The 27,469-nt window shown below is 35.5% G+C and overlaps 1 protein-coding gene across 6 annotated transcripts in view; it reads right to left on the reverse strand.

Annotated features, from left to right (window-relative positions):
• NAALADL2 (N-acetylated alpha-linked acidic dipeptidase like 2) overlaps positions 1 to 27,469 on the reverse strand; it is a 1,156,801-nt gene that overhangs the window by 180,055 nt on the left and 949,277 nt on the right. For all 6 annotated transcript variants that reach the window (XM_066347123.1, XM_066347120.1, XM_066347117.1 and 3 more), the window contains one exon: positions 21,810 to 21,905. In XM_066347123.1, coding sequence (XP_066203220.1) covers positions 21,810 to 21,905 — 96 coding nt within the window. The remainder of the gene's footprint in view (positions 1 to 21,809; positions 21,906 to 27,469) is intronic.

Below are 27,469 nucleotides of genomic sequence, written 5' to 3' on the forward strand. Positions count from 1 at the left end.
TTCTTTAAAGGCACATAATACCTTTGCTCTTCTGAAATAATACTGCTAATCTCATTTCAAATACATATCTGGATTCCCTATCAGGGATGTATATTTTCTGGTTGCTTTTCATCTCTTCATTTCAAATATATATTTAAGTTTCTTTTTATATGTATATCAGATGTCCCATAGTATTTCTCTCTCTGTTTTGAAAACATATACTTGTTTCACTTTGCAAATGTATATTAACAGCCACTTGACACTGGCTTACTTTTGAGTAGGGCTGCTCTCCTTTGATGACTCCTACACTGTCCTGTAAAGGTTGTAGGGAGTAGACACTGAAGTGATATTTATATATAAAGGAAGACTTAAAAACTGAGTGAACTTCTGAGATATTGACATGCCTGGTGGTCAATCCCCTTTACTTCTATTTGCCTGCAGATCTTAACTAACCAATAAAAGCATTATTTCAAATTTTTAAATCTGTGATTTTATTCTCATAACTATAAATCTCACAGAGCAAAGACAGAAATCACAGAAGAATGCATATTCTATAATTTTGTTTTTAAAAATATAAAAAACTAGGAAAATTTAAACAATATATTGTTTAAGAATGCATACAGAGGAGATAAAACTATAAAGAAATGCAATAAAAGGATTCTCATAAAACTAAGTATAATGGTTGCCCCTCACAGGAAACTGAGAAAGGACATCTGGGAAGGAACTGGCACAGTTCTATTTCTTAACCTGAATGGTGGTTATATGTGGGTCTTTTTGATCATTCTCAAAGGTATACATGTGATGTATAGTCTTTTGTGCATATGATACATTTTACAATGAAAAATAAAATTTAAATTTTGTTCTGTTTTATTTTTAATGCCATATATTGGTAACAAGTAATAGGCATTTGAATTATCAAAAAGAAACATACTTTTTACCCTTAACTTGTATTTATTTGTTACAAAGCTGCCTGAATGTTAGAGGTTGATATCATGAATATTTTATCATATTTTTGGTTAGGATTCCTGTTTTGATGGGCTAGTTAGGTAGATAAACTAAATGCTATATATATGCTTATATTTTTAAACTTGTTCAGTATCTCCAAATGATACATATTTATTCTATTTAGGTATCTTGAAAATAGTCACATAATTTATTTTGAAAATAAAATACTTTGATTTATATGTAAAAGTAACTATAAAAAGCTCAGATTCTTTTTTTTTTTTAGTTTTTGTAAGTGAGAAGTGAGGAGGCAGATAGACTCTTTCATGCACCCCAACCAGGATCCATCTGGCAAGCCCCCTACCAAGGTTGCTCTGTCCATCTAGGGCCATTGATCCATTGCTTGACAACCAAGCTATTTTAGCGCCTGAAGTAAGGCTATGAAGCCATCCTCAGCACCCAGGGCCAACTTGTTCTAATGGAGCCATGGCTGCAGGAGGAGAAGAGAGAGATAGGGAGAGAGAAGGAAGAGGTGGAGGGGTGGAGAAGCAGATGGCCACTTTTCCTATGTGACTTGACTGGGAATCGAACCTGGGACATACACACGCCAGGCAACACTTTACCACTGAGCCAACCAGAAAGGCCCAAAAGCTCAGATTCTAATAACCAGTACCTAGAGAACCTGAACATGTTTTCAATTAAGAGAATATAGCCATGTTGTGGTAGCTCTTAAAACTTCAGACACGTGTTTCTTAGGCACAGTCACTCCATTTTTCAAACACAACTTGGAGCCAAACTGGTTGGTTTCATAACTAACTCACTAAAATCAGAAAAATCACCTGAAAATGACAGTCAGATTTTCCCTAAGGAACTCTAAAGGATGTGAATGAACTGAATGATGAACGATTTCAGTAGAATTCTCTGAGTCTTCTACTTGTCTCTTTACTGAAGAAGTAAATGTTTAAGAAAAGGTGTTAATGGCCCTGGCCGGTTGGCTCAGTGGTAGAGCGTCGGCCTGGCGTGCAGGAGTCCCGGGTTCGATTCCCGGCTAGGGCACACAGGAGAAGCTCCCATCTGCTTCTCCACCCCTCCCCTTCTCCTTCCTCTCTGTCTCTCTCTTCCCCTCCCACAGCCGAGGCTCCATTGGAGCAAAGATGGCCCAGGCTCTGGGGATGGCTCTGTGGCCTCTGCCTCAGGCGCTAGGATGGCTCTGGATGCAACAGAGCGACGCCACAGAGGGGCAGAACATTGCCCCCTGGTGGGCATGTCGGGTGGATCCTGGTCTGGCGCATGCGGAAGTCTGTCTGACTGCCTCCCCATTTCCAGCTTCAGAAAAAATGAAAAAAAAAAAAAAGGTGTTAAGGAATCACAGAATTCATCTTTCAATAGCCCTGGAATTTAGTTGCTTATCTCAGATACATGTCTCTATGTCATATAAATGGTTTGACATTTAGGGGTTATGACAAATATTTTTGAAATAAATGTCCTGTATTTAGATACAACTTCTTATGATTTAAGGTAGTAATGAATTATATACTATTTGCATAAATGTTTTTTTCAGTTCTGTATTTTAAAAATCTTTTTTTCATGTTTTCCATGTGTTAAGTTGTTTGATACATATCACCATTTTCTCAATGTCACATATTATTCCAGTGTCATACATTTCTTATATATTCTTTCTTCATCCTTTATATGTTAAACTTGATGTTAATATAGCCTAAATCAATAAAAATGTAATACCTTTATGGGCTTCTGAATATGCATGTCTGATATTTCAATCTCTAAGTCCATAATATGTATTATTACTAATATTTTAAGCATTTAACTGGAAATGTATAGGTAATAGCCAAATTAAATTTTGGTATTTTTGCTCTGGCTCATTTATGACAAGAAGAAATTTTAGGCTGGATAGAAGTTCTTATAAATTATTGCTGAAACAAGAATTCCAGAATTTTATTTGCTAGACTAATCACCAATAGCCATGCATCAAATACAAATACCTGTTAGGGTAAAATGTAAGAAAACAAATTGGGGCCTGAATAAATGCTTATAGCCAAAATGAAGGAAATTCAGAGTATATAATGTCTCATTACCTGTATGCATGTTTTATTTCATGGGCAATCATGGAGTATCGGTTGAAATATAGAACAAGGTTGAAATGGAGATATAGTGATGAATTTAAATTAATTAATTATCACTTGACCCATAAACAAAATCATTTAAACATGAAGTCCTTGGGTGAAAAATGAAATAAAGTATTTAAATATCCTACTACACACACAGGCAAAAATTCAGATCTTTCTCACATTGACAATAATATCAGCCCTTTAAGGGCAGGAAGAAAATATGGATGTTTTAAAATAGTTTCTATTTTTAACAGGGTCTCAAGGTAAGTTACATCCAAAATATTTTATTTTTTTTTAGTACTTTAATGGAGCATGCTTACAGAGCTTCTCATGGTGAGTCTTCTTAAATCAGTGATTCCCAGAAGTTTTTAAAGCATCAACCATCTCCTTAAAAGTAGAAGATTATAGCCTGACCAGATGGTGGCACAGTGGCACAGTGGCTAGAGCATCAGCCTGGGACACTGAGGACCTAGGTTTGAAACCCTGAGTTATGCTTGAGTGTGGGCTCACCAGCTTGAGCACAGGGTTGCTGGCTTGAGCATGGAATCATAGACATGACCCTATGGTCACTAGCTTGAGCTCAAAGGTCACTGGCTTGAAGCCCAAGGATGCTGGCTTGAAGCCCAAGGTTGCTGGCTTGAGCAAGTGGTCACTGGTTTGGCTGGAGTCCCAGCCCCATTGGTCAAGGCACATATGAGAAAGCAATCAATGAACAACTAAGGTGCTGCAATAAATAATTTAATGCTTCTCATCTCTCTCCCTTCCTGTCTCTCCCTCCACTCTCTCATTCTATCTCTAAAAAAAAAAAAAAAAAAAAAGGAAAAAAAAGTAGAGGATTATAACTGTGCGCAATTTACACCCAGGATGACCAACAAGTTTAACTCATATATCCAATCCAATCTATTTATAGTGGCTGTCTAAGGTTCCATATTGAAAATGACCCTGAGTCTCAGTGTGAATACAATAATTACCTTTCTTTGAATATGTAACACGCGGGGCTTGAAAAAGATGCTTCATGACTACAGTGAGTTTTCTAACCATTTTAAGTCCATTTAATACTAACTCACAGAATGCAGTGAAACTAGGAATAAATGCAGTAATAAAACTCATTTTCTGAATTCTTCTTAACTGTATTTCAATCTTTTTTTTCCACCTTCTGTTCTCTTTCAGGTGTTTATAATGACTATACATACCAGAGTACATAGCAACCTGTTAGCAGAAATTCCTCTATTGCTTAACACTGGTCTTGTCTTTTCCAAAATACTTATTCTTACTTATTTGTGGACAAAATATTTTTATAATTGGTACAGACTTGGTGGTTGTCTCTGAAACACTATTGCTGCTCTGCAATTTATACTATTTTGCAGGAGACCCGTATTATGAATGGCATTAATCTAGTTCCAAGGGAAAGAAAGCTTGTCCTAAATTATTAGGGTAACTTTAACTCCTTTTTACAGTGATCAGTTTAGGTAAACTAGATATAATCCAATCAACACAGGTATTTCCCTGGTCACAGGAATGATAAAAAATTAACCATGGAGCCATTTCAGAATAATAATAAGGGTGTCCATTTTGCTGGGACTTTATAGAAATCAGCACTAAATTTATTTTGACACAATTATGTACAGATATGATTCCAAAAATTGCTGGCAGCATTTTTCCACTCTGGAGGAATTCCAGTGGCTAAAAGTCCAAGACTGGGAAGGGCAGAACTGAAAGGATAACAGGTAAGAGGCTCAGGGCTTTGTTTGAGCCCACTAGAAGAATGCATCTTCTAGGCTTTTCAATTACATGAGGGAAATAGAATTTCTTTGTTTTTATTAAACAGCTTTGCAGGCTGGTCTTTATTAAATAGCAAACAAAAACATCCCAACTGATTAGTGCTTTTTTAAAGCTTGAATTATTTTGTTCTTCCATTTCTCATTTTTTATTAATTTTTAATTTATTGTGTTTACATGGATTCAAGTGTCCCACTGAATATACCTCCTCACCCCCACCTCTGTTTCCCTCCTCTGTTTCCCTTTTTATACCCCCTTTATTCCCCTCCCCTTAACTCCCTCCCCGCTTCCCTCTGGGATTCGCTGTCCTCTTATCTATATCTCTGTGTTATGTATATATAAATTAACTAACCCCTTCACCTTCTCTGATCCATCCCCTCATGCCCCTTCCCTCTGAGAGTTGTCCCTCTGGTCCTTGTGATCCTGCCTCTGCCTCTATTCCATTCCTCAGTTCACTTTGTTCCTTAGATTCCACATATATGTGAGGACATATGATATTTTTCTTTCTCTGCCTGGCTTATTTCATTTAGCATAATAGTTTCCAGGTCCATCCATGCTGTCAAAAGGTAAGAGTTCTTTCTTTTCCACAGCCACATAATATTTCATTGTGTATATATATGTACCACAGGTTTTTCTTTACTTTATTAATTTTAATGGGGTGACATTGATTAATCAGGGTACATAGGTTCAGAGAAAACATATCTAGGTTGTTTTGACATTTGATTATGTTGCATACCCATAACTCAAAGACAAATTGTCTTCTGTCACCTTCTATCTGGTTTTTTTGTGCCCTTCCCCTCCCCCCATCCCCTCCCTCTCCCCCCCCCCATAACCACCACACTCTTGTCCATGTCCCTGAGTCTCATTTTTGTGTCCCACTTATGTATGGAATCATATAGTTCTTAGTTTTTTCTGATTTACTTATTTCACTCAGTATAATGTTATCAAGGTCCATCCATGTTGTTGTAAATGATCCGATGTCATCATTTCTTATGTCTGAGTAGTATTCCATAGTATATATGTACCACATCTTCTTTATTCAGTCCTCTATTGAAGGGCTTTTTGGTTGTTTCCATGTCTTGGCCAATGTGTACCACTGCTTTTTAATCCACTCGTACACTGACAGACACTTGGGCTGTTTTCAGATCTTGGCTATTGTAAACAATGCTGCAATAAACATGGGGGTGCATATCTTCTTTTGAATCAGTGATTTGATATTCTTAGGATATATTTCTAAAAGTGGGATAGCTGGGTCAAAAGGCAGTTCCATTTTTAATTTTTTGAAGAATCTCCATACTGTTTTCCACAGTGGCTGCACCAGTCTGCATTCCCACCAGCAGTGCAGGAGGGTTCCCTTTTCTCCACATCCTCGCCAGCACTTACTCTGTGTTGTTTTGTTAATGAGCACCATTCTGACAGGTGTGGGGTGATAGCTCATTGTGGTCTTAATTTGCATTTTTCTCATGATTAGTGATTTGTTATTTTTTTACTTTTGAATGAAATATTTCTTAAATGGTTTCCTCTCTTCCTTTCTTTCTTAAAAATTAGTGATAAAGAAGACCATACTTCTTTTTCTTAGTGACTTGGTAACATAATTACGACTGTACTATATTATTTTAATTTAAAATCAGAAATATTACTATTTAAATCTTCACTAAATGGTTCCAGGACATTTTAACTTCAAATGTAATAAAGTTAACTAAACAACAAGTAAATAAGGTTTATTAATTGAGTCAAAATAAATATTTTTAGTACAATACATTTCAAACAAAATTTGAGGATTTCCTCTGTCACTCTAACTGCAGTGAAGTATATAGATCCAAAGAATTTTTTTAAAGTATGACATACAGATATCTGGAAAGGAAGACATACACACATATATACATATACAATTCAGGGTTTTCCAAGGAGTAAACAATACTGAGGAAAATTAGCATGACATTGTATCATTAATCAGTTTATACAACATGATATGTGTACACGCACATAAGTGGACATTTTATTATGTTCACTCATGGGGCAGCATTTATTGTCCCCAGGACATTGAAGCAGCATAATCAAAGTCCATGTTCTGATGTGTTATGTCATAATAGGCATTTTTTAAATAAGTGACTATTGCCTGGGACTTTTAAGTATTGTTATTATTCATAAGCTTTGTGTGAATAACATTTTTTGAAAAGACATTTGATCTACCAATCTGAAGCTAATCTGTTACCCATTGACTACTCTGCCCTTTGACTCTGCACTTTAAGAATGACATTATCTGAGAAAATGATAAAAAGGCAAAGAATATTTTGTTTGAAATGAGAAAAAAATCCAAAAATTAACATTTAAATTTACTTTCAATTTATTAAAAAAACCCTGAAATAAGAAAAAGGATGTACATTTAACAAACACAAAATTCAGTTATCATCTAAGATGGTATTTATGAGATGAGGCTACTGCTTCCTAAAATAGATATAAAAGCTTCCTCAAGCAGGCTATTTCTTTAAAGGACTGTCATATTCTATATAGGTAATGATAGAGCTTCCTATTGTGATTTTATCACTAGTATATTTATATTCTGTAACACACATGTTAAAATATCTTTAACAGATATAAAAGAAAAATATATGCTCAAAGAATAACAACCTTTCCATTTATTCCTATATTAATATGCAACAATAATTTTTTTTTTTCCAAAGTGAGAAGTGGGGAGGCAGTCAGACAGACTCCCACATGTGCCCAACTGGGATCCATCTGGCATACCTACCAGGGGGCAATGCTCTGCCCATCTGAGGTATTGCTCCATTGTGGCCAGAGCCATTCCAGCACCTGAGGGGGTGGTCATGGAGCCATCCTCAACGCCCAGGCCAACTTTACTCCAATGGAGCTTTGGCTGAGGGAGGGAAAGAGAGAGATTGAAAGGAGAGGGGGAAGGTTGGAGAAGCAGATTGGCACTTCTCCTATGTGTCCTGACCAGGAATCGAACCCAGGACTTCCACACGCAAGGCCAATGCTCTACCACTGAGCCAACCGGCAAGGGTAAGCAATAATTCTTTTAATGCAGCCAACTAGCTACTCTGGCAATTAACTTCTTGTACTGGAGTCAAATTTTGACAAGTTTATATTACACAAATAATTTGCTTTTGAGTAACAAAACATACACAAAAAATTTGATAGTATAAGGCATGCCTTTAAAACCTACAATATTTATGCTGTATAATGAAAAGCAATAAATCAAACCTCTCTAGGCAAGAAAAAAAATAGTCAGCAGTATCTTTAATTTTAGTAAATAAAGATATTGAGTTTAATTTTACATTTATGAAGAAAATATACCCCTATAATAGTTCCTTTTCAATGTTTTTACCAGTTGGTTTTAATATCCAATTATATTTCTTGAGTAGTTCTAATCAACATTCTTTATTACAAAGTATAGTCTCTGCATTGCAAATACACATTTGGGATATTTTCTGGTTTAGCTCATGTCATGAAAGCACAGAGTGTAGATCTCTATGGAGACATTTTGTATCTAGTAACAATTATTTGATATAGCAAACATAATTCAAAAGTGTTTTTAACAATAAAAACAAAAAAAATTATATCTACAGCTTCAGAATAACCTCAAATGTACATGCACATAAGATTAAAAATTATTATTACATTTGCTTGCTAAATAGAATACAATATTCTCATAATTTACTCAAATGTTACATTAACACTAGAGATACTTGGAAGACATTCAGTTTTGCTCATTCAGATTAGAAATCATAATCAGTTTTCCTAAGCATTTAAAGACTACACAAGTAAGTCTATTAGTTCATGAATACAACATGCTTTTGAAATTCAGACTCAATAAAAGATATTTGGTTTTTTCCTTTTTTCTTTATTTATATAAGGCTAGTGAGCTATGTTTTTAAGCAAGAGCTGAGAATGATATCTCAAAAAATAATGTTATTCTATATTTTAGTCTGCCTCTTTATTCTGTAGTTATAGAATAAATATATTGATTTAAGTTTTCAGTAACTATGCTCTAAGAATCTTAAATAAATGGTGCTGGAATAATTGGAAAGCCATATGCCAAAGAATAAAACTACAGTTCTTCCTCATGCACAAAAAATAATTCAAAAAGACCAAAGACCTAAATATAAGCTCTTAAACAATAAATCACATAGAAGAAAACATAGGTACTATACTTGTGGACCTTGGCTGCAGAGAATGTTTTATTAATTTGATTCCAAAGGCAAGGGAAGTAAAGGCAACAATAAATGAATGAGATTATTTCAAACTATAAAGCTTCTGCACAGCAAAAGAAACTGACAACAAAACAAACAAACAGGCAACAAAATGAAGGTTGATATTTAAAAACAACAGGTCTGATAGGGGTTAATATCCAAAATATATAAAGAACTCAGAAAGCTTAACAACAAACAATCCAATTAAAAAAATGGGAAGAGGACCTGAACACTTTTCCCAACAAGGCCCACAAACGGCTAACAGATATATGAAAAGATGTTCATTTTCACTAGCTATTAGAGATATGCGATCAAAACTATAAGATACTACCTCATACATGTTAGATTGGCTATTATCAACAAGAGGGATAATAACAACTTTTGGAAAGGCTGTTGGAAAAAAAAGAAATCCCATTCACTGCTTTTGGGAGTGTAAACTGGTACAGCCATTGTGAAAGAAAGTATGGTCGTTCCTCAAAAAGTTCAGAATAGAATTACCATATGACCCAGCGATTCCTTTACTGGGTATTTCACTCAAAAGACATTGGTACACAAAGACACTGCTATGTTCATCACAGCATTATTCATGGTGGACAACACATGGAAACAACCAAAATGTCCCTTGATAGAGGACTGGATAAAGAAGATGTGGTACATCTATGCAATGGAATACTATTTAGCCATAAGAAATAATGACACCTTGTCATTTACAACATGGATGGACCTTGAGAACACTATACCGAGTGAAATAAGTAAGTCAGGAAAAGCTAAGAACTATATGATTGCACACATAGGTGGTATATAAAACTGAGACCCATGGACATAGATAAAAGTGAAATGGTTACTTGGGGGAGATGGCCGAGGGAGAGGAGAAAAGAGGGACAAATATATGGTGGCAGAAAATTATATGACTTTGGGTGATAGGCACGCAGCACACTCAGCAGCTTAAAGGCTATAGAGATGTTCACTAAAACCCTTGTACTCTTGTTGACCAATGTCATCCCATAATGACATTTAATATTTTACAAGTCATGTGCTTAAAATAATGTAATAGCATGGGGGTGGTAATGAAGAGTATAGGGGGATAAATGGTGATGGATAACAACTTGACTGAGAGGATGGGGTGAACACACAACATGGTGTACAGAGAGATGTGTTATAGAATTAAGCACCTGAAACCTGTATAATTATGTTAACCACCATTACTCCAATAAATTCAGTGTAATAAAATAATAGCAGAATATGACTATTATTCAAAGTGATTCAGGTTAATCACCTCAAAAAATGACTGACAGCCAAATGTAATTAATATTAACTGAGATGATTAAAAGTAGAATCAGTTAAATATTTTTTCATCTTTGAAGATACCACCATTAGTCTTTATTCACATCATTCCAGAATTGAGCTAAAATGTATAGCTATAAGTAAGGGCAGATATAATTAATTACATTGCTGGAATACAAACTATATAAATTACTAACCTTTACTTAGGCTTTAAGCATATACTGTTTTCTACAGTCTACTTTCACTGTGACACTTTCTTCATCTATATGATGAAAATAAGTGCCATATTATTCTTACTACTTTCGTTTCGGGATATTGGATATCTAAATAATTTTAGTAAAAGACCCTTATTTTGACATTATATAAGGGAAGATATCCATTTAAGAATAGTGGTTTTCAAAAATCCAATATTAATTAAAAACATATTAACATAACATAAAGAGTATTGGCTGACACTTTCTTTAATTACTTTTACAGATACTGTATTTTGTTGGAACAGGCACACTTGTTCTTTGGAATTTTGTATCCAAAATGTAACAAAAGATGGTTACACAGGGACAAGGCACCATGAACAAAGTGATCCAGTCACATTTTTTCCCCAAAGGCAAAAGAAATGGCAGACTTCTGGCAGACTCAGTTTCATTGTTGTGGTGATGATAACTTAATTGCCTCTCAGTGTCTTAATATTACTAAAAACAAAAATGTTTCTCAGATTGCTGCAAACAATGGCACACACCTCTCAGTGAACATCAGGAATTCAACATAGAGAATTGTACAAGGATAATAGAATATTGGATTAAAGAATTCATCAATTACAACATGATTTGTTGTTATAAATTTTTTTGCATGCTAAGCATTTCAGAGATTGGATGTAAAAAGGTGGAAAATGAGTATCATCTCATATTTCTTTAATAATAAATTTAAAAGGGAAGATTATTTTTTGACTCATTAAACACAAGTGACTAATGTTAATAGAAAATCTATGCTTTAGATTATGCTGACTCAGAAACTGACCATCTCTAATGGTTTTTCTTTTTTTTACAGAAAACAATAACAGGAAAGCATCTTAAGTCATTCATAGTATAAAGGCTGCATATGGGCTATAAGTAACTAGAAAAAATATTTTTATTTTATTTTATTTATTTTTGGCTTTTTAAAAGATTAAGTTATAAAATATTTAATGTGGTTATTAAAATATAATATATAAGAATTTGAAAAATCAATCTGCAAGAAATTGTCATCAAATGATTACAGATGATTTCCTGTTTTCAGTCTAGCAGGTATGGAGCTTAGAAGTCACCACTTCATCCTAACAACAATTAAAATGCAGCGCAAACTGAAAAACCAATCATTCTTCTAAGAGCCATCAGGGAAGTGAGGTCAAAGTTCAAACCACTACCCCTCCCACTGGAGAAACAAAGAGGTGCATGGAGACCATCAACATTTACCAAAATAAGCTCTGTAAGAACCAGTGTAAGGGTAAGTAAACCTGAACTGAAACTGATGAATAGCTGGATGCTGAACCTCACACTTTTTTTTTTTTTTTTAGGTGAGATAGTGAGGCTGATTCCCGCATGAGCCCTGACTAGGATCCACCCGGCAGCCTTATCTGTTGCTGATGATCCAAGACCAAGCTATTTTTAGTGCCAGAAGCTGTCATACTCTGACGGAGCCATCCACAGTGCCTGGGGCCACACTGGAACCAATGAAGCCACTGATTGCCTGAGGGGAGGAGGGAGAGAAGGGGAAAAGGGGGGAAGAAGCAGATAGTTGCATCTCCTGTGTGTCCTAACCAGGAATTGAACCTGGGATGTCCATATGTCAGGCAGATGCTTTATCTACTGAGCCACTGGCCAGAGCCAGACCTCACGTTTTGTGAGTTTTATCTCTAGGAGTTCTACCAGGTCCTCACAGTGATCAAAGAAAAAGCTTCTTGTACTCTCATCAGGGGAAAAAAAAGAGAAGTATTTAAAAATACGCCAGAGCATTCTGCTCTTTGTAAAGCCCGGAAGAACTATTTAACAGATCTTAAATAGCTAGGATTGTTTTGTGTTTTTTTTTTTTGTTTGTTTTTGTTTTTTATCAGAGCCTACCTGACCTGATTAAAGGGAAATATCTAACCCTAGCATGGGTGGAGGAGGGGAAATATACAACTTCCAGCTCTCTCCAGCCATCCTATACCACCTAAGGGGGGGAGGGAGTAACTGAGAATCACTGGCAAAATTCACATGGGCTCACAAAAGGATGAGCCTAATCGTATCACTCTAAAAGACTCCTCCTCCCCCACACCTAACCATTACATCACTAAAGGCCGATTCACAGCAGTTTCTTTTACCCACACATCATATCTGGCTATTAAAAAAATGATAAGCATATCGAAATCCAAAAAGACACAAATTCAAGACACTGAACAAGCATCAGACCAGACATGACAGGATATTGGAATTATCAGACTGAGAATATAAAACAACTTTGATTAACAGACTGTGGATGCTAATGGATAAAGTAGATGGTGTGTAAGCACAGATGGGCAGTGCAAGCAATCTTCACGTAAGAAAATCCACATGGCTTTGATTTGGGAATGTTTTAGTTATGACACCGAAGGCACAATCTATGAAAGAAAGAATTGATAAACTGAACTTCTTCAAAATTTAAATTTATTCTTCTCTACAAAAGACAGTGTTAAGGAAAGGAAAAGGCATGACACAAGCTGAAAAAATATCTGAGAAAGACTTCTGATAAAGGACTGTTACTCAAAATACACAAAGGACTCTTAAAATTCAATATAAGAAAACACCCAACCAAATTAAAAAAAAAAAAAAAAACAGATAAAAAACACCTTGTAAGGCCAGGAGCCGCCATCGTGGCCATTCACATGCAGGTTCCCATTGGATTCGGGCAGACGATAAAGAAATGGCGGAGTCAGAGGACGGGGGGCCATCCTATTTATTGGTGTCTCACCAAGACAGGCAAACCACAAAAGAAGACAAGGGAAAAGCAGAAAACCAGCTCTTCCCATGAAGGGCAAGGGATCAGGGAAGCCCCTGCAATTGTGATAGCAGGAACTGTGTGTCCAAGCTCCTGGTCTGTCCCACTTTATAGTGTAGAAAACCAAAATCCCTTAATCCAATATACAAACAAGGAAGTCTCTGATACAAAGTCACTTATCCAAGGCATAATTGGATTCCTCATGAGAGTGCACCACCCAGATCATACAATCAGTCAAGGGTGTGGGGAAAAGCTTAGTCCCAAAACCAAATCTTAGTCTACAACGACCTGGCCTGCTTATAGCCTGTCCCCCACACCCAATATAACTCACAAGCGAGCAAACATATATATCACATTTACAAACTTATTTGACCAACACACCTCAACAAAATAGTAGATATACAGATAACAAGGATGCAAAGTAGCTCCACACTGTATGCCATTAGATTAGAGAACTGCAGGATTAAACAATGTACCACTACACACCCATAACCGGAACACTGACACTCACAAAAAAACAAACATAGTAATATTGCACATCTTATACTAATTAAAAATGAAAAGAGTGACCCTGGCCAGTTGGTTTAGTGGTGGAGTGTTGGCCCAGCATGTGGAAGTACTGGGTTTGATTCAGGTCAGGCACACAGAAGTGACCATCTGCTTCTCCACCCCTCCCCCTTTCTCTCTCTTTCTTTCTCCCTTTCTCTCTTTCTCTCTTCCCCTCCTAAAGCCATGGTTCAGTTTGAGTAAATTGGCCCCTGGCGCTGAAGATGGTTCCCTGGCCTCACCTCAGGGCTAAAATAGCAACAAAGCAGTGGCTTCAGATGGGCAGAGCACCACCCTTAGGGGGTTTGCTGGGTAGATCCCAGTTGAGAAAAATGCAGGAGTCTGTCTCTGCCTTCCCACCTCTCACTTAATTAAAAAAAAAAATGAAAAAGACATTTCTTAAAGGGGGAAAACCAATGAAAGAATTAATAAACTGATATTTCTTGAAGCTTACAAGTAGAATTGGTAATTTGCTGGTTTCTTCTGTATTATGTGTATTAGGTATTTTTTGTTTTATTGGATGGACCATTCATACTCAGACTTAAAAATACAATATAGAACATTTGGGTTCTGGAAGAAAAGTACTGGTTTATCCAATTATATGATAAATGGTTCCTTTCTTCTGCCATCCAAGTCTTCCATATTCATTTTTCATTTTAAAATCCTTTCCTTCTAAACATAGCTATAGTGTTTTATTTTACCTAAAATACAACTTATCAGTCCTCATGTCTATTATGGCAAAATTTTAGCAAGAAAATAGTAATAAAGTGTATAAATTCCAAAACATAAATGCAGGACAATATATCTTATTAACAGTGGAACAAAGTAATGGGTAATAAGCCATGTGAAGCCATTTACATAGAACTTAAAAAACTGAGAATCAGGCATAAATGAATAGAAAAATAATTTAAAAAGTCAAAATAATTTGTTCAAAAGTTATAGTGAAAGAGCAGTTGATTTGATGAATAGACTTTTTCCCTTTTCAATATTTTATTGTGGTAAAATACACATAATATAAAATATAGTATCTTAATAATTTTTACCTGTAGAGTTTAATGGTATTAAACATGTACATTTATCATCATTTATCTCCACACTGTTTTCCCATTTTTACCTTTTAAAATTAATCTCTGTGTCCATTAAACAATAACTTCCCAGTTCCCTCTCACCCTAACCCCTGGCAAACACAATTTCACTATTCCACAATACTTTTCTTCTTTGTTTTTGAGAGAGAGAAGCAGGGAAAGAGAGACAGGACTATTGAACTGTTCTTGTATGTGCTCTGATGGGGAAATCAAACTGGCAAACTCCGTGCTCCAGAACAACTCCCCAACCAACCACAATTCTATTTTCTGTCTCCATGATTTTGATTACTCTAAGTACCTTGTATATATGGAATCCTACAGTATTTGCCTATCTGTGATTACCTTAGTTCACTTAACATTATGTCCTCAAGTTTCATCATGTAGCATATGTCAGAACCCCCTTTTGAAGACTGAATAATATTTCACTGTATGTATATACCATATTTTGCTCATTCATTCATCAATGTCTGAATACTTGGGTTTCTTCCAGATTTTAGCTATTATAAATAATGCTGTTATCAACACATGTATATAAATATCTCTTTGAAACCCTGCTTCCAATTTTGTGGGATATATACTCAGAAGTAGAATTGGTCTATTATATAGTACCTTCATTTTTAATTTTGTTTTTTTTTTGTTTGTTTGGGTTTTTTTTGGTATTTTTCTGAAGTTGGAAACGGGAAGGCAGTCAGACAGACTCCCGCATGTGCCTGACTGGGATCTACCCAGCATGCCCACCAAGGGGCGATGCTCTGCCCATCTGGGGCGTTGCTCTGTTGTGACCAGAGCCATTCTAGCGCCTGAGGCAGAGGCCATGGAGCCATCCTCAGTGCCCGGGCCAACTTTTCTCCAATGGAGCCCCGGCTGCGGGAGAGGAAGAGAGAGACAGAGAGGAAGGAGAGGGGGAGGGGTGGAGAAGCAGATGGGCATTTCTCCTGTGTGCCCTGGCCGGGAATCGAACCCGGTACTCCTGCACACCAGGCCAACGCTCTACCACTGAGCCAACTGGCCAGGGCCTTAATTTTTTTTGAAGAAACATTATACTGTTTTCCACAGTAGCTGTACCATTTTGCACTCCTGTTAACAATATACAAGAGATCCAATGTCTCCATATCTTCACCAACCCTTGTTATTTTCTGTTTTGTTTTGGTTTTTGAAAGTAGTGATCTTCGTGGGTGTGAAGTGGTGGGTGATGATGATTTTGAAGATTTTCTTCCTTTTATACTATTATTTTCCTGTGTATTTCATGAACCACTCTAACCTGGTTCTTTTATTCCCTCCTTTTCCCTCATCTTTCTTTGTATAAGTGTTGCCATGGTAAAATTATATGCATCATTAGTGATGATGAAAGTGTTCTATAATCTGTGTTATCAAATGCAGTAGCACTAGCCATATGTTCTCACTAAGAATGTGAACCATGGCTAATGAGACTGAGAAAATAAAGTATTGATTATATTTTAATTTTATTTTTTATTTTATTTTTTTGTATTTTTCTGAAGTGAGAAGCAGGGGGAAGGCAGACAGACAGACTCCCGCATGTGCTCCATCGGGATCCACCTGGTATGCCTACCAGGGGTCAATACTTGGCCCCTTTGGGGTGTTGTTCTGTTGCAATCAGAGGCATTTTAGCACCTAAGGCAGAGGCCATGGAGCCAGCCTTTAGCTCCCGGGGTCAACTTTGCTCCAATGGAGCCTTGGCTGTGGGAAGGGAAGAGAGAGACAGAAAGAAAGGAGAGGGGGAAGGGTAGAGAAGCAGGTGGGTGCTTCTCCTGTGTGCCCTGGCCGGGAATCGAACCCGGGACTCTCACACACCAGGCCAACGCTCCACCACTGAGCCAACCGGCCAGGGCCTGAATTTATTTTTTAATTTAATTTAAATCCTCATGTGACTAGTGGTTACTATATCATATAATCCATTTCTTGATCTCCCTTTTTTCTGAGCTCTAACCTCCTTTATCCATCTATCTCCTTAACATATCTGGCTAGATGCCTTATAGCAGTGGTCCCCAATCTTTTTTGGGCCACGGATCGGTTTAATGTCAGAAAATATTTTCATGGACCGGCCTTTAGGGTGGGATAGATAAATGTATCATGTGTCCGAGACAAGTGTCAAGAGTGAATCTTAGACGGATGTAACAGAGGGAATCTGGTAATTTTTTAAAAATAAAACATTGTTCAGACTTAAATATAAATAAAACGGAAATAATGTAAGTTATTTATTCTTTCTCTGTGGACCTGTACCAAATGGCCCATGTACTGGTACCGGTCTGCAGCCTGGGGGTTGGGGACCACTGCCTTATAGCATCCAAAAATACCCATATTCAAGGTCAAACTCATGATCACTTTCTCAAGCAAACCCCTACTTTTAAAAACACTGTCAACTCTGGTCAAGAGAGAACTATTGAAATTATCCTTTACTCTTCAGTTTGCTTTATAGCTCATACCTAGTAAATCACATGTGTTATTATTCAATCTTAAAAATGTCTCTCAAATCTGTCTTTTGTTTTCAAAAACATATATCATTATTTGTTACACTACCACCAACAACCTACTCTTTAAAGAATTCTCTATAGAAACATATTGACATTAAAATAAAGTTGAAATCACTTAAATTTCCTATGTCACCTCTCTAGTAAATCCTTCAGGTCTCCTAGTCAGAGACAAAAGCTCTATCTTCTTTCTTTCCACATTTTTAGTAAGTTACAATGAAATAGATTGCTTACTTGTTTACTGGGTTGGACTTCTTCAATTGTGATAATTGTTTTTTGTATTTCAAGTGTTTGGCCTTATCCTCGGCTTACAGTAGGCTATCAGAATGTTTAGATAACTAATAACAATTTATGATTTAAATGTTGAAGATTTAAAAAACACAACTGGAAAATTCCTAGATATAGAAGGAGAAATAAGCCTATTTCAAAACATAAATCCATGGTGATTTCTACTTATTTATTAAAGGATTAAGCATCTAAGATTTATATTAGTATTTTATTCATGTATAACCTTTAGAGGAATTAGTTGGGCTTCACTGATAATTAAATAAAAGTGCTATTTCTTAAGGTAATTACAGAGAATAAGACAACACCTTCAGCATAAACACTGCATGTGTTGCCCTCTGGCAACTTTCTACTGTACCATCTGACTGTCATTGAAGCCATGATAAAGTACACCTTTTGAAATCAATTGAGTCTCATTTATTACTTGTTAGGTTCCATGTTTTATATCAATAAGACAAAATCCAAGATAAATTTAAGCTTTATAAAAAAATATTTTTTAAAAGAACTGCAAGACAACATTGGAAAACTACTTTTAACAACAAGAACTCACGGCTCACATTTCATGTATTAGTATTATTTATTTACTTATTTGTTTATTCAGAAAAACACTACTTATAAATTATTGATTCTTCAATCCCTAGAAATTATAATTTAATTTGGCACAAATCATATTTGAGATCTATAACAAAAGGTTTATAATGTAAAGAAGTTAGAAAAGATAATGGATTGCATTACAAGAATAAATATTTATATTAGATGTATATATCTATTATATTTATTTAATTAGATTATATAACATCTGTGACAGTATTATGGTGTGGTGTATCTAAATTTAACATCTACTGAAAGAATAAAAAAAGTATTCTCAATACTTCTAGTTTTTTGAAATGTTTAATATGGTATAATTATGATGGGCTGAAAATATTTTTGCAGTCCTAAAGTACCAATATTTGTGCTTTATCATTTTTCAAATTATTTCCCATATTTCATATCACTTTAAAATAATTGACAGTGTTTGAATTTATACCTAGGTGGGACTTGCTTTGTAAAGTCCAGTGTTATTTGCATATCACAGTACCAGCTGGTACAGGTGTACTGAACATGTGATGTACTGTGACAATATTGCTATCATCCCTATTGAAACAAATATTCTAATGACCTTAACTTTTCACATATTAAATTTTATGCTCCATTTGTACACATTAATTTATCAGTGTTTTTTGGTATTTAATTAATTAGCTTAGTTTTTGGAGGTTAAGTTTTAGGAGTTTTTTTCTCTAAAATTTTGAATAATAAAATGTCAATATGGAGCCACTTCTATCTTGCTCTAATCTAAATAATATTAGTCAAAAGATAGAGATGTGAAAACTTAACCAAAGAATTGGAATAGGTTGTAAAGTAAATGTAGTTTAGATGCAGATATTTTGAGCTTAGGAGAATTTTAAGTAAAATGTGATCCAAACACCTCTTATTAGAAAGTAAAAAAAAAAGTAAAAAAAATCACACAGCTTTTAAATGTTAGGACTAGACCAGGACTCTGGCGTTTGTACTTTGAGCTCCTTCTGTTGCTACCCTTTGAGTTCAATTCATTATATCACATTTTTCTCCTTTAAAAGAAGAAAAATCAGCGTTGTAACATTTCACTAGAAAGATTAAGAATGAATAGTCAGTCTTTCAAGTAAGTGTATATAAATATGGATTATTTAATTATTTTTAGTGTTTATTTATTGAGTTTAATGAGAAAGGAAGGAGGAGGGAGAAAGAGAAAAAGAGAGAGAGAAAGGACATCAATTTGTTCCTGTATGTGCCCTGGCTAGTGATTAAACCATCAACCACAGGGACTTGGGATGATTCTCTAACCAAATGATCTATACTGCTCACAAAATTTAGGAGACATTTCAAAATAAATATGAAGTGATAAAGTATCCCCTAATTTTTGTGAGTAGCGTATAAGGCCAGGGATTATAATTATTATTATTGTTATTAAAAACTTATTTATTTATTTGAGAGAGAGAGAGAGTAAGAGAGAAAGAGAGAGAGAAAGAGAGAGAGAGAAACATTGATTTTGGTTTCACTTCTTTCATTCATTGGTTGCTAACTGTATGTGTTTCAACCAGAGACTGAATCTGCAAGCTTGTTTATGGGGATGGCACTCTACCCACCCATGCTACCTGTCCAGGGCAAATATGAATTATTTATTTATTTGAGTGTTTGTTTGTTTATTTATTTATTATTTTTGTATTTTTCTGAAATGAAATGTGGGGAGTCAGAAAAACAGACTTCTGCATGTGCCCAACCAGGATCCGCCCAGCATGCCCACTAGGGGGCCATGATCTGCCCATCTGGGGTGTTGCTCCGTTGCAACTGGAGCCATTCCAGTGCCTGAGGCAGAGGCCATGGAGCCATCCTCAGCCCCTGGGGCAACTTTGTTCCAATGGAACCTTGGCTGTGGGAGGGGAAGTGAGAGATAAAGAGAAAGGAGAGGGGAAGGGTGTAGAAGCAGATGGGCACTTCTCTTGTGTGACCTGACCTGGAATTGAACCTAGGACCTCCACATGCAGGGCCAACGATCTACCACTGAGCCAACTGGCCAGGGTCTATTTTAAATGTTTTGAAATGTCAATATTCTCTACAAACTTTATCCCCAGAAGACATGTTAGGACAAGTTAAACAAATATTCGACAAATGGTAGCTTAAATAGTTCATTAACAAAACAACACACTGTAAGTGCTGGCAAGGGTGTGGAGAAAAAAGAACCCTCCTGCACTGCTGGTGGGAATGCAGACTGGTGCAGCCACTGTGAAAAACCATATGGGGTCTCCTCAAAAAATTAAAAATGGAACTACCTTTTGACCCAGCTATCCCACTTTTAGGAATATATTGTAAAAATACCAAACCACTGATTCAAAAGAAGAAATGTATCCCCATGTTTATTGCAACATTGTTTACAATAGCCAAGATCTGGAAACAACCCAAGTGTCTTGTCAGTGGACAAGTGGATTGAGAAGCTGTGGTACATATACACAATGGAATACTATGCAGCTGTGAAAAAGAAGGAAATCTTACCTTTTGCAACAGTATGGATGGACTTGGAGATTATTATGCTAAGTGAAATAAGCCAGGCAGAGAAAGAAAAATATCATTTGATCTCACATATATTTAGAATCTAATGAACATAGTGAACTGAGGAATGGAATAGAGACAGAGGCAGGGTCATGGGGACTAGAGGAACAGCAGTCAGAGAGAAGGAGGATGAGGGGATGGGATCAGAGAAGTTCAAGGGATTAGTTAAATTATATATACATAACACAAAGATACAGATAACAGGACAGTGAATTATAGAGGGAAGAGGGGAGGGAGTTGGGGGAGGGAGGCAAAGGGGTATAAATAGGGACACAGGGGTGGACAGTGACAGAGTTATATTCAGGGGGACACTTAAATCCATGTAAACACAATAAATTAAAATAATAAAAATTTTAAAAAATAGTTACTTGGTAAATGTAAAAATGTATATAATGTCAACATTAAAGTTATTTGTTCCATATTATAGAATTTAATTTTTTCCATATCATAAACTTTCTCTATAATACAAACAATTATATAGCAAAAACTAGTATGACAATCTTAGAGTAATTTAACTTGTTATAAACACAGTCTAACTTTATTTTTAACCTTCTTTTCTACTGCAACTAGGAAGTACCTCAAACAACCAAGTGCCTTAAATATTGAAAGAAAACTTTTAAGATACAGAAATTCAAAGACCCACTTTGTATTTTCCTTAATCTAAAATGCAGGAGTGTGCTTGAGGATATAGCACAAATCTCCTGTCAAATAAAGAAGAAAAGCTAATTATTGTATTCATGATTGATTTTAAAAACAAATCTTCAATTATTGATCTGTATGATATTAATTGAGCTGTTTATCATCATTATTCTTTGGTAAAATAATAAAAGACACTTAAATTTTTTCCTGGAATATACTATAAATAAAAAGAAAATAGCTTTCTCTAAATTTGTTATTTTCCTTTCCTTCATCTACCAACAGAAAAGAACAAAACTTGCCCAACTTGCTCATGAATGCATTTCTCTCCTACCTTGGTAATGGTTTCATGAAGTTTGAAAAAAGGATCCACTTCTTCAATTTTCATCACACCTTTAGGGAAAAGGGCCTCAGAGAGAAAACTTGGAGCCTGTGGAAAGCAGAATAAAACATTTAAAACTCTTCATTGATTTTCTTTTTCAAGTGTTTATTGGATTTTCTTTAAAGTTTCAGAAAGACTATAAATTACTTTAAGGTTTCTGTTGATTGTTGGACTTCATTCTGCTGCTCTCATTAACTAAGCACAGACTATTTTAAAATTAAAATAAAAAGAAATTTATAACTTTTGACATTATTTGTATCTTTATAAAAGAATGATATTTTTTGTCTCGAAAAAGAGCACTGTTTGCCATTCTCCCCCCTTTGTAAAATGCAGGTTTGTAAGTAGAATAAGATACCTTGACTACAATTTCCATGTCAAATGTAAAGACCAAGAAAAGATCAGAATGTTTAAAATAACAGGATATAGGCAAGGCACTAACAGAACAGGGAACTTAAGTGTACAGGCAGGTCCTGTCCCTGACTGTTAGGAATGCCATAACCAAGGTTGTTCAAGATACTGACTCACTGACCACACAATAACAGTATACATGTTTAGACTTGCAGAATTTTGAAAAAGTCCATTCCATATTTGGGTTGTTATGCTACATAATTATGAATTAGCCAATAGCTAAACTCTACATTTGCTTCTATGAACTGCTTGCTTGCTGAGCTTATAAAAAGACTTAGCTGTAAGCACTAGGTGCGATTCCCATTGCAGTTCCTTGTGAGTACGGTGTCTCTGGACATCAGGGAATTCACCCCTGCGCAGGTTAAACTGGCCAATAAAGAAACATCTATACTCCTGAAAGTCTCCGACGTTTGTTCTTGTACCCGGTGGATGTTACATCAAACTTATAGACACAGACAAGAGTGTGGGGACTGCAGGAGGGGAAGGAAGGTGGGGAGAGTTGGAGGGGGGTAGAGAGGGAATAGGTGGTGATGGAGGAGACCCACTTGGGGTGGTGAAGACACAATGCAACATGCAGATGAGATATTGTAGAACTGTGCACCTGAAACCTGGACAGTTTTATTAACCACTGTCCCTAATAAAGTCAATGAAAAGTTAAAAATAAAAGAGGTAAAGCCTACTAGGAAGGAGTTGCTCTGTGAAATAGCTCACTTTCTATCTCATTACTTTACTAATAAATGCACTTTCACTTCAAAATTTAAAAGATAAACAAATAAAATAAACCCTACATCTGGAACTCTTTTCTTTTTAATATATTATATTCTTTCTTAAGTCTGATAGAATGGGATGTTTTTAACCAACATGATTACCAATAAGAAAGGCCTGGGCAAAAGTATGGGTGGTATTGTAAACATTGTAAAACTCATTTGAAGTGAAGTTTAACTCGGAACAGATTCCATGCCATACTCCTTAAGAGGCACCAACCCTGACACACTTTGGACTGCTAAAACATTGAATTCCTGTTGCCAGAGTCACTCAGTCCATGGTGCTTTTTAATGGCAATGCTAGTGAACCAACACACTCAGTCCCGGTGGCATTACTCCTTACTGCAACAGGTCTAATGCACTTAATCTTGTTTATTGACATAGGTTTGGGAAGTATTTTGGTCAATCAACATAAAAATAGGTTAAAATTTTGTTTAAGGCACTTAATAATTGTCAACTTAAGCATCTTAATATCCAAATAATTAATTACTAAATCTAAGAAATTTATACAATAATATATACTTCACAAAGATGTTTTTCACTATCCAGCGCTGGACACATAGGAGACACTATGTTAATGGCATTGATTGTAATAAAAACAATAAATATCATAATGATGATGGTGAGGGTAGCAGTGAAGGGTGGTGATTATAGTAGGTAGGAAGCTGAACTAAAGGAAATCCAAAAACCTTATCTATGATTATATGAGAAAAAGCGCACAATTTGCATTTAGATACATATATTTTTCCAAGTAGAGATATTTTTGAACTGACTTCAGTGAAAGCATAACATGGATAGTGTGTGGCATTCATTTCTATTTAATAATTAAGTTTATCAGTCTTAAAAAATGTGCTTCACAGATAGCTTTAAACTTTTAAAATTAATTTTATCTTATTCATTTGCCTAGCAAAACAAAACTTCATAAGTAGTGCAAATGTAAAAATATCAGCCAGCCTTACAGTAAATGATCCCATATAAATATAAGTTGGAAGTTATAATTAATGAGGTTTTGATGGAATTTTCAATTGTTCAGTAGCAGAACAATATTAAATTTTCCATATGTTCTTTATTCTCCAAGGCAATCCCCATCTTTCTCCTACTCCTTCAGCTATCTCTTGCCATGCCATTTTTTGTTTTTAGTGTCATGTTTAACTATTTAGAAAATACTCATTTAACACTTACCACAAGCTAGGTACTACATTAAATGCAACATGGCCCCTAATCTCATGGAATTCAATTTATTATATCAAAAACTTTATACTGTATGTCTGCTAGTTGAAGACAACAGTAAGAATATTCCAGAAGAAATACTGATTTTTCTATCAAGGACCTAGTGTAAATTCACCTCCCTGTCTCTAATTTACATGTCCCTTCTGTAATATTTAACAATATTTAGCATATCTTTCTTTTAATTCTTTTGCCTAAAATCCATTATTTGACTCACATGATTTTCCATTTGTATCTTATTCTCCAACTGTGAATGGACTTCTTTTCCTTTTTAAAGCAATTACTATTTCTAGTTAGTCATCACTTAGTCTTCTTTTCACAGACTCCCTATGTGGTTTTATCTATATCTTTGACTTTAACTGCCAACTTCAATATTGATTGATTCAAATGTTTATTTCTAGGTTTGATCCCTGGTTTTAGCTCATCATTTCTGTTTTTCTCTGAGATCCTTCAAAATGATTAATTTACATTCCAAACCTTAATCATGCATTACCCCATTGACATGTTTATTTCTTACCTCAAATGATAGCATAATACCTACATTTTGTCCAAAATGTGAAATTTTATGCCATTCTTGACTCCAATTTCTCTCACTCTATGTGCCAAAGAACTGTACTAGCCAATTTCTCTCTGCTCTATAAGTTTACACAAATCTCTAAAAGTTCTTATTCATTTTCATAGTCCAGTTACTTATTACTTTCATCAAAACTATGTTCTTTATTGTCTATAGACCAAAGTAAAGAGTCATTAGTCCCATACTAGTCTCAACCTATCTTTTGTCTTTCACCTTTAAATAATTTTCTTCCCCGTAAAGTAATTTAAACTATTTCCATATAGTGTCTGCTTTTGTCACAGCAGGTTTTTCAGTAAGCCTTAAACCCACCCTTACTTCTACAAACTCTGTCCTTTTATTTTTGCCATTTCTTCTGTCTGGAAAAGTTTTTTTTCCCCATCTGTTGACCCTGTTTCTTTCTATAATTGCTCTCCTTGATCCTCACCAACCCATTAGAGCAGGGGTCCCCAAACTACGAACCACGGGCCACATGCGGCCCCCTGAGGCCATTTATCCACCCCCACTGCACTTCCAGAAGGGGCACCTCTTTCATTGGTGGTCAGTGAGAGGAGCATAGGATGCAGATGCCACAAAGCACGCCACAGGATGCGGATGCACAGGAAGCGCGCCACAAAGCGCGGAGTCACTCATGTACAGTACTACTTCCGGTGACACAGGCCGCATGCATCACGGTTCCAGAAGCACATCATATCACTTGTTACAGCTAGCAGTGACAAATATGAAACCGGACATTGACCATCTCATTAGCCAAAAGCAGGCCCATAGTTCCCATTGAAATACTGGTCAGTTTGTTGATTTAAATTTACTTGTTCTTTATTTTAAATATTGTATTTGTTCCTGTTTTGTTTTTTTACTTTAAAATAAGATATGTGCAGTGTGCATAGGGATTGGTTCATAGTTTTTTTTATAGTCCGGCCCTCCAACAGTCTGAGGGACAGTGAACTGGCCCCCTGTGTAAAAAGTTTGGGGACCCCTGCATTAGAGTTTACTGTTCTCTTGTCAGAGTTCCTATTGTCACTTTACATTTACTTTTAGTCATCATTTATTATATTAAATTTTTGCTACATTTCTGTTTTTCTTACTGTAGTACAAGCCTTTTAAGACTTGGGATTCTCTTCTTATTAAAATAGTCTAATGTTATCAGACAACTTTGAGTAAGTCAGTAATCTCAATATTAGTATCATCATTCATAAAGTTGAAATGAAAATTCAACTGTTCTTCTCACTTCACAGAGTTCATGTCAGGATCGAGCAAAGAACCAAAGCATGTAAAAGTTCTCAGAAAGGAGAAAAGGACTACAATAATAGTAGATGGTGTTTGATTTTTATCACACTTATCAGGAATTGCTTTTCTATATAATCACAAATTATAATTTAAATTTTAAATCACTAGAAATATATGTTTGTATATTGAACTCTATATGATATTTCTCTTTTTTATAATTTTTTAAAGTTTTATTCTTTTTTTAAATTTTATTTATTCATTTTAGAGAGGAGAGAGAGAGACAGAGAGAGAGAGAGAGAGAGAGAGAGAGAGAGAGAGAGAGAGGAGAGAGAGATGGGAGGGGAAGGAGCAGGAAGCATCAACTCCCATATGTGCCTTGACCAGGCAAGCCCAGGGTTTCGAACCAGCGACCTCAGTATTTCCAGGTCGACGCTTTATCCACTGCGCCACCACAGGTCAGGCTGATATTTCTCTTTTAAAATATGCAGCTGTAAAAGAAAAGTTTTAAATCTATTGCTGTAGGTGACAGTAAGTTTTTGGAGGTATTTGAATAGAGCACATAATATTTTCAAGTATATATTGAGGTTAGCACACACACATTTGTGGAGATAAATTTAAGAGACACGATGAAAAAAAGTTTAGATGTCTATTGCAGAATTACAGTTAGAATGAGAGATTACACTAGTGCCACAGTAAAAGAAATTGATAGGAAAAGATGAGTTTAAAAATGTTTAAGAAATAACATTAATAGTACTTGGTGATTAATTTGATGTGAAAAAACTTAAAAAGGAGTCAAGATTGGAAGTATTTCTAGGTTTGATAAACTGAGCAGAAGTATATTTCATTAATTTAAAAAGTATGGAAATCCATAAAAGTTTAGTAAATAAAATAAATTTTCAACATTTGAGGTGAAGTATTTTGGGAACATCTGCATGAAGTTTACTCAGAAGATTAGTGACTATATTGTTCAAGACCAATATGATTAAAGACCAAATTCTAGCCTGGAGATGTAACAACAATTTAAGAACCATGCAAAAGGTAGTTAAAATGTAAAGTACACTACATGTACACTTAAAAAATTTCTTGTGCAGCACAAATGTCTGATTGACAAGATCTCTTAATGGCATGGATATTAAAGCTTGAGAAATAAAAACAAAATTCAGGAAGTTATTCTAGATGAAATCATCAGGAAAATGAAAAGAACCATGTGTAATTTCATGGGAGTCAAATAAATAGAGAATGTCTGGGAATAGATAATCAATGTTCAAAGGAAGTAAAAAAAAGACAACGAAAGAAAAATCATCCATTGGAAATTGTATTTCAGAGATTCCTAGTGTCTATCATCACGGGTCTCAATGGATTCATCTCACAGTACACAGAATACAGTCAGTTGAGAAAATGTGAGGAGAAGAGAA

Source organism: Saccopteryx leptura, chromosome 8 (assembly GCF_036850995.1).
Source record: "Saccopteryx leptura isolate mSacLep1 chromosome 8, mSacLep1_pri_phased_curated, whole genome shotgun sequence".
Taxonomy (NCBI): Eukaryota; Metazoa; Chordata; class Mammalia; order Chiroptera; family Emballonuridae; genus Saccopteryx; species Saccopteryx leptura.